The following is a 9,410-nucleotide window of genomic DNA, read 5'->3' as shown; positions in this document are numbered from 1 at the left end:
GATGATATGTCTGAGTAGCAGTTTGATTCTGGCAAATAAAATGTATTTTCTCATGGATTAAATTTATACAGCAGACAAGAGAAATAATCCAAAGACAAACACATTGTGTGCTTCCTGCCAATAAGAACAAAATACTTCCTCGTTGTCATTAATGAAAAATAACACACACTTTGAAAGTTCTGTAGATACTAAAAAGAAAGAAAACATTCTAATGAGTCACCTATTTTTACATTCAGGGCTGAGAAGCTATATAAATCTCTCCAGCCTCTGGCAGAAAACATCAAACCAACAATAGGTCCAAGAAAATCCCTGGACCGCAGCTATGCAGCTGGCCGTGCTGTGCGCAGTGTGCCTGCTGCCCAGCAGCCTGGCTCTGCCACTTCCCCCGGAGGCAGGAGGCATGAGTGAGCCACAGTGGGAACAGGCTCAGGTATGTCACTGGCCCACTCATTTGGGGCTCCATGGTCTCACCATCAGCATCGGGAAGTGACTTTTTCAATTCTGGTAAATTTTTTATTATAAAGGCAATATATGTTTTAATCAAGCAACTATTAAGAACAGGCTTTAGAGCCTCCCTAGACCGGGTTCAAGTCCCAACTCCTCCACTCACTAAGTAGATGAACATAGGAATGTTATTAAATTTCTCTAAGCTTCAGTTTTCTAATTTGGATGTTGGATATTATAATGACATCGACCAAATGAGGGTGTGGTGAAGCCCTTAATACAGTACCTAAAACATTGTTTATATGCAATAAATTGAAGTTACTATCTATTGTAACTTGGGATTCTTTTCATAAAGAGCAGATCTCTTATAATGAGGACTACTTGTAATGGAGAGACTTGAAATCAGAAAATAAGGGTAGGCGTTATAGCTCTCCCACTTACAGGTATGATGATGGGCAAGGCATGAACTTTTGACTTTGTTTTCTCATGTCTCGTAGAAGTAATAATACTATGTGTTTTATATATCATAGGATTATTCTAGTGAATGAATGAAGTAAGAACAATATCAAATATCTTGTATATAACAATATCAAAGTACTCCATATACCTTATGTCCTTTAATCCTTAGCTCCATCCTGGGAAAAAGAAGAAACCAAAGTTAAATTGATTCGCATACTTGTTAATAGCGAAGAATCAAGGATGAGTTTTGAAAGGGGTCAAGGATAAGTTTTTCGGTTCAAGAATTATGTTTTCTCCAACATACTACTTCATAAGCACTTATTGATGTAAATAATTATTTTATAAAATAATGGAATGGTTAATTCTAAGTATTGTTTATAAATTTAAGTTTTCAGCATAAGAAAAGTCAGGTTTTACTTCACATTAACTTTGACTTTTAAAAGTCCCAGTAATATGTTAGATTGAACCATATGTTTTTATACCTCCAAAACAATGAATTTCATATGGTACCACCTAGTGGATTCTCCAGAAGTACACTTGCAAGAATATTGAATCTCTTTACTTAGCCTGAAGGTTGCCAATAAACAAGAGAGAAGTTAGCTAGGTTTCACCAGAAGCAGGAAATATTATCGTTGATAACAGAAAGAGAAAGCATAATATTAATAAGTTTACTTACATAAATTGCATACCCCTGAGAGGTTCTGAGACAAGTAACCATTTCAAATTAGACAGCCAATGAGAGAGTTAATGTTCAAATTGACAATACTTCATGCATTATATATCTTTACATTTTTCTAATGAAGTGGGCTTTGGAATCAGAGTTCAAATACTGACTCCTTCAGTTACTCATGGAATGGCTTTGTACAAGTTTTTTTCTTTCTCTGAACCCATTATTCTTTGTATGTAAAATAGGAATAACAACATAACTCCTTCACAGGGTAGTTATGAGGTTTAAATGTGACAAGTATGTAAAGCTTCTAGTATAGTCCCTGCCATTAGTAAGTGCTTAATAAAAGTCTTTGTGAGGCTGTTGTTATTTTATTCACTGCTGTTATTTTATTCACTTTTCAAATTTTTTCCTATTTAGTACAGCAGCTATCCTCAGAATCAGACTCTAGGCCCTTTAAGAAACTCCCAGGGGCTTAATTGAGCATGGATTTCACCTGGCAGACCTGCTTTATCCTCCAGCCTCACAAGCGGGGTTTACTGGAGATTTAACAGTATAAAGAGCACAGGCCCAGCAGTCAGGAAACTTGGGGCCAATTCTGCTAATTTAATATATAACCCTGGGCAAATCTTTTATTTGCTATGAGCTTTGATTTCTTCACCTGGAGAATATGTACATTAAACTAAATAACTTCCTAATATTCTTTCCCAGGACTAAAATTTTAACACCCTTTAACATTAGCTGTGACCAGATCTCCAGAGAGTCTTAGAAGGGACTGAGTGACTTCAGAGCTCCCTGCAGGGTCTCTGACGCAAGAGAAGGTCTCAATTGTGCCCCTTGAGGACACGCTAGTCACTTTTCTTGATTGGCTATTACAGACGAGTCTGTGTTATATAAAGTGTACAGTTGGTTTCTCCTCAGAACATTTAATGGGATAAAAAAAAAAAGGACTCTATTTTTTGCTCATGAAATGGAATTGCAATGCTTCATTATTAATATTAAATTTTCTTCTCATTAATAAATACTTATTTTTAATTTTTAATTTTTTTAATTTTTAATTACAGTTGTTATAAAATATTATATTAGTTTCACGTGTACAACATAGTGACTGGACATTTATGTACCTTACAAAGTGATTACCCCCATAAGTCTAGTATCCATCTGACACCATATATAGTTATTACGATATTATTGACTATGTTCCCTATGCTGTGTTTCACATCCCCATGACTGTTTTTACAATGCACACTTATTTTACTTGGTAATGATGTAACTATTATGTCTTCAAATCATTATATGAGTCCACAGGAATTAGAGGCAAAGATGTACAGACTTCCGAGAGTAACGAAGACAACAAACAAGAATTACAGATCAATTACTCTCTTTCCAATAGGGCTATCTCAAGAGATTTTACCCATCTGACTCAAAAACAAGGGGTGCCAACAGTTTAGAAGCCAAACTCAAGGAAATGCAAAAATTCTTTCGCCTCCCTATAACTGGAATGTTAAACTCCCGCATCATAGAAATAATGCAGAAGCCCAGATGTGGAATGCCAGATGTTGCAGAATACTCACTATTCCCAGAGAGCCCAAAATGGACTTCCAAAGTAGTCACCTACAGGTTAGTTTTGCTTTGGCTCATTTTGGCAAAAACAGTAAATCCCTTTTCCTAAGAGGTCAAACATTGTTTTCTTTTTCGCTACCAGGATCATATCATATACTCGAGATTTATCACATTTCCAAGTGAATCAACTAGTGGAAAAGGCCTTCGAAATGTGGAGCAAAGAGATCCCACTGCACTTCAAGAGAATTAGATGGGGAATTGCTGATATCATGATTGGCTTTGCAAGAGGAGGTAAGGAAGATTCTTGTAAGCTAATCCTGTGTGTTATTTTGCTTGTTGTTTGTATCGGTGCCCTTTTCTTTTCAGAATTTAATCTCTTTAATGATTTTGGCATTGTCTGCACTTTTTCTAGTCCATTAATTTAGAGCCACTTTTTAGCTGAGGCAAACTATGTATGGCCCATGAGTGAAATCCAGTCTGCCATCTGTTTCTGTAAATAAATATTTATTAGGACGCAGCCATGAACCTTCATTTACCTATTGTGTATGACTGCACTGGGGCCACGATGGCAAAGTTTAGTGATTGTGACAGACCACCAAGCCCACAAATCCTAAATATTATCTTCTTTACGGAAAAAGCTTGCCAACACACACACATTTATGGGATGGTTTAAAATCTATCTAACATCAACAGTAAACCGAGGTAAGGAGTTACAAGTTCTAAAAGCTTTAAGTGGTCCCCAAGAAGGAAGACAGCCCTGTGGACTGTTACCAACACAGCTTATGTAGTTAAAAAAAAAAAGAAAAAAAGAAAAAAAAGGAGAAAATAGAGAACTTTCATAATAAAGGGCTTAAGGAGATATAACCATTATACATAAACTGCTATTAATTACTAGTGTTCCGTGGTACAAATTTAGAGAAAAATATTGATCTTTTTGGTCTGTTCTAATATTGAAATGCCTAGGTGTTGTGAATTTAGTTGAAATTGAACTTCAGCCATAATACTGACAACGCCGAAGAAAATGTTAAAGAAAGCACTGATTGTGGTATTCTATATTTTTCAAGAACTAGATAAACTGGATATGGCCAAATACCAATTTGAAAATAAGTAGCTCTGCATCACAATCATAAATGCTATTCAAATCCATTTAAGACATCTTGAGTATGGTTCTCCAAGAGACTTCTACTATACTCACAAAGAATAAGCTAGATTTTTAAGAAAAATTATACTAAATGCTACTTTTTGCTGAATGCAGTTCTCACACTCATTCTCTATCCTGCCACCATCAGCCAAGCAAAGTGAATATAACACTTAGATGCAACTGTAAGTTAGATGTGAACATATTTTAAGTCCCGTATCCAGTAAGCTTTCAATATATGGTGGTTATCAGTGATGAGCAGTGAATCTGTGAAAGAAAAAATGCTGTGACAAATAAACACTCAAACCACTCTGTGTATGCAGCTGGCTGCTAATAACAACAGTGTTAACTCCTTGGACTAGACTCATCTTTCTAGCCTCAATGATTATATAAACTTAAAGATGAAATGACTGGACATAAATTCAGTCACTAATGGCAACCACTTTATTTTCTATCAGCTCACGGGGACTCCTACCCATTTGATGGACCGGGAAATACACTGGCTCATGCCTTTTTACCTGGACCAGGCCTAGGAGGAGATGCCCACTTCGACGAGGATGAACGCTGGACTGATGGTAGCAGTATAGGTACAGCATCCCATCTCTCTTTCTACTCCACATCCTTTTCAAATCTCAAACTTCTTATACTAACTTTAATTTGATAATTTCTTTGATTAGTAATAATTACTGAGCCCCTGCTAACTGCCCATCACTATGTGCTTTAAATGCATAATTTAATTCAATATGCTCATAATGCTATATATATAGAAGATGGAAGCTCAGGCTATGGAGTTGTGCAACGATGGGTTCACTTTGCTGTACCCCTACAGTGACTCGCTATGTGTCTTTGGGCAACTTAGTCAACTTCTCTGAGCCTCAGTTTCCTCATTTATAAAATAGGACTGTAAGTAAATCCCACCTCACAGGATTGTTGTTTGAATTAAATGAGACAATGCTTATACAGTGCTTAGCACAGTGCTTGCACTATATTAATAATTCAATAAATTATAGTTATTTCTTTATGTTTCTCAGAAATTTAAGTTTTTTAATTGAAGGAGAAAGAAGAACAGCAACTATGATATTTAAGAATTATATATAATTCTGATTTGTAAAATAAACTCTGTCTTATCTCCAAATAATTCTAATTGGAGACAGTTCTTAAAAAAAAAATGGCTACTAACTGATCCTGAAAAGGAAATTAGTACCTTTTTGACAGTGGGAATTCACCACCATTGTGATGCTTTGCTGTGAAAACCTAACCTGTGTAAAATTATGATATTGTCTCCATTTCACACTTTGCATTTCTTTTTCATTCTCCTTCCTTTCCATTTAAGATAGACTTAAGGCAATCTAATGCACCACAACTGGAACTCTGTCTCTCACCTTCCCCCTTATTTGCAAAGCCTTTCTACGAGTCTGAGGGAGAGGAAGGCATATATGTAATACAATTTAATGAATCAAAAGCAAAACCCAGCATTGCCTGGAGATCCTGCCTTTCAGTCCTGCTTTCTCAAAGCCACCTTCCTCCTGCTATCCAGTCACTATAATTTATTGAATAGCTATCATTTTTCCAAATATTGGGAAATTCTATTATGACAAAGCTACAAGGGAGGAATTATTATCTCTTTTTAACAGATGAGGAAATGAGACTCAGCACTATCAGTTAATGTGTCCAGAGTCATTCAGCTAGTAAGTAGAGGAGCTACATTTCAAACCTAGATCTTAATACCGCTAAAGCCTTTGCTGTCCACTATAGAATACTGCCGAGTAATTATATAAAAAGCAAATAGGCAGAAAAACATTACTTTAAATAGAAAAAAGAAGTGGTGATGAGAATAAAACAGTACTATTCCAATTTTCCTTCTAAACCCTCCCCCTACGATGGCCTAGAAACAAGTAAACTGGAGGATTTGAACAGTTAGGTAATGTATAGCTATTTTATTTTTTATTATATATTATGTATCATGTTATGTTATATTTTATTTTATACCTATAGTTATTTTTATAGTTACCGTATGTTACTCTTTGGTTATAGGAATTAACTTCCTATATACTGCAACTCATGAACTTGGACATTCTTTGGGTCTTGGTCATTCGTCTGATCCTAATGCTGTGATGTATCCAACCTATGGAGATAAAGATTCCAAGGATTTCAAACTTTCACAAGATGACATCAAAGAAATTCAGAAATTATATGGTAATATTTATGATTTCAAATATGGAGGATTTCACATTGTCTGAGAGTAGGCTTGAACGAGAAAGACTGAGAAATGGGTATTTACTTGGAAAGACACACTGGAACTTATACCTAAAAGCCTACTGAGGGGAAAAATTTGAGACATTAGATACTCAAAATTTATCCAGGCTATTTTATACTATGAGGATATTGATTTTAAGTTCTCAGTAATATAGTATCATTTGGTGAAATCATGAAAATGACATTATCAAATTTTGTTTTTTTGTCAAGCTATCATTCAGTTTTTTTCTTGTTCAGTTTAGATACTATAGAAGAGTCTTCCCTGTGGGGATGGACTGAGGGACACAACGCCTTTCTCCTTAGCTGCCCACTCCCAGGGATTCTGTCCTAGTTGACTAAAAGTGACCTAATTTTTCCTCTTTGTGGATATGTGTAAAGAAAGTGGTTAATCATTGACAGTAACTACTGGTCATGATGCTTGTAAATATTCTATGTCCCAACCTACACTTTTTTGTTTTAGTCAAAATTCAAATTCAGTTTAAAAGAATAAGCTGACTTTGTATTTGCCTGATCAAGCCAATCAGAAATAGTAATATGAGAAAGAAATGAAGGGACAAGGATAAAAGCCATGTCTCTAGACAAAGAGAATAGTATGATTCGAAGAGGCTAAATGAATCGCTCAAGGTCATGTGGCTTCTGAGTGCTTGAACAATGCTCCCATACCAGGCCTGTGGGATTTCGTATACTTTCTGCTACATATCTCTACCTATCACTACTTAGTAAGCTTTTAAAAGCAATTTGGAAAGGAGAATACAAAATATCATTAAGTCAACAGATATAATGAAACCTTTCCAGCAAAATATCCAGATGATAAATAATACACTGCAAAAAAATCACCTAAGACTCTTTGAATGATCAAAGGAGCAATAAAAGGACTTCCACATAAGAATGTCCTTTGGGGTAAATTATTCACGTAGCATAATGGATTTAAGCTGCGAGTTGTACTTAGAAATTACTATCTATTGGCATTTCCCAGGCTGTGTTCCCAGAACACTGGTTCTACAAAACAATTCCCAAAATCAAGATGCTATGGAGAAACAAGTTCAGAAAACACTACCTAGTGTATTTCAGGTACATAAGATATTTAAAAATACCTAATAAACTTTTTTAACTCAGTGCTTCCTAAATTATAGTCCTTTTAATGGAACATTCATTAAGCCCTCATAGAATAGCATTTCAGTAAGCACATTCTGGAAAATACAATGTAATCGTACTTTAAAGTTCTGACTCAAAGAGCTACTACTGTCAAAGAAAAGCTCACAAAACACTGAAAGGTGTTGATAAAATTATCACCAACAAAACAGAAAATAGTACCTCTTCTTATATAAAACTATGGGACGTATGGAATACTATATGGCATGCATAACTATCTTAGAACCTTAAGAAAATTAGAAACGGACTTAAAAAGGCTCTGAGGCAGACTAGAAGAAAACAGACTGGTGCTCTAAATCCTTACATATCAGACATTGAGGGGCTCCTAGTCAAAGCCGGAAAGAGGTAACTTCTGGACAAATGAAAGTAAGATTTAATTATGTAGGTTTTTAATTCAGGGAGTTCATTAACCCAAGAAGTGATGAAGAGAAAATATAAATTTAAAAGAATGTGATTAAACTCAATCACATAAAATTCCCAATGTTCTTTTCAGAATAATAAAAATAATAGCTAAAATGTATCAAGTTTTTACATTGTGCCAAGCACTTAATATGCATTAGCTCCTTTAATCCAACAATCTAATAGGTTATTATTATCCTCATTTTACAGATTGGTACTCTAACACTGAAAGAGGCTCGTTAGTAATTTGTCCAGGGTCATACAGCTGGTAAAATGGCAGACAGGATGCAGATACCTGACCTTCGGGCCCACACACTATATAATACCGCCTTCTTAGCCTTTGGAGGCTGTTCTTCAGAAACTTTGTCCCAGGCACAGATAACTGGGCTGGGTGAATTATACATACTGTGACATTTCTTATGTTTTTATAGTCTTAGGATAGTTTTTCTATATTTTACACCATGTCAAAATGTTTTTATTTTCTCTCTTAACAGGGGAGAGGAGTGATTGAAGAATTACAAATCAGAGAGAACACACGTTCATTGGATTCATTGGATTCTATATTATTATTCCCCAACTAGAACTAATGAACACTGTTTTTGCACTCCATTTAGCACTTATTTTATTCTTCCTCATATTGTAATTGGTTTCTGCATGTCTCTCCGTAGGGATAAGCTCCTTTATGGCACAATTGTGTCTCTCCTCAAGCAACTTACACTTAAGAGATGTCAATGAATACTAAACACTCAAATAAAGTTTTTATTTCATGGTAAAATGATTTATATTTAGGAGCACCATTTCTATGTCAAGAGAAGACATGCTATACAATGAAATCAAAGACTAAGACCAAAAGCAAAAATCCCACTGTATTACTTTGGGTCTTCATCTGTACCTCACACTATCACGGGGTCGGTGAGGTGTGAGTTCCAATCCTTTATTTTTCATTAGTGTGGCCCAAAGCTATACTAAGTTCCCCTTATCCTTTGGCCCAAGCTCTCACTCCGAGTATTCTGGGAAGTTTAATTCTTCCCACAAAATGCATGTGAATTCCCAAGGGATTTACATTCCCATAATCACTTCTGGCTCCAAGTTCCTATGCCTGGCCTCCGGATTTCACTGTGTCTCTCCTGCCACAGCTGCTCTGTGTACCATTTTGTCTGCCCCATGCCATCCAAGATATCAGTCTCACCCTCTTCTCTTTAACTTTCTCCAAACCAGTCCTACAGAGCTTTTGTGAAACTATTGACGTTGCTGAAGATTTGCATCGACAGTGATATTTTACGTTGCACAAGGACAATGAAATTCAATGAAATTAAAATGATATTATCCCCA

At 35.7% G+C, this 9,410-nt stretch overlaps 1 protein-coding gene across 1 annotated transcript; it reads left to right on the top strand.

Annotated features, from left to right (window-relative positions):
* The first annotated feature begins 267 nt into the window (after positions 1-267).
* MMP7 (matrix metallopeptidase 7) lies at positions 268-8,860 on the top strand. The gene is made up of 6 exons (XM_006907511.3): positions 268-430; positions 2,964-3,190; positions 3,276-3,424; positions 4,730-4,858; positions 6,306-6,467; positions 8,573-8,860. The coding sequence occupies exons 1-6, from the start codon at positions 323-325 to the stop codon at positions 8,587-8,589; spliced, it is 792 nt and encodes a 263-aa protein (XP_006907573.1). The 5' UTR covers positions 268-322; the 3' UTR covers positions 8,590-8,860.
* Positions 8,861-9,410: the final 550 nt, after the last annotated feature.

This window comes from Pteropus alecto, unplaced genomic scaffold, assembly GCF_000325575.1.
Source record: "Pteropus alecto unplaced genomic scaffold, ASM32557v1 scaffold12, whole genome shotgun sequence".
In the NCBI taxonomy this organism is placed as follows: Eukaryota; Metazoa; Chordata; class Mammalia; order Chiroptera; family Pteropodidae; genus Pteropus; species Pteropus alecto.
This window is presented reverse-complemented; position numbering and strand designations above follow the sequence as displayed.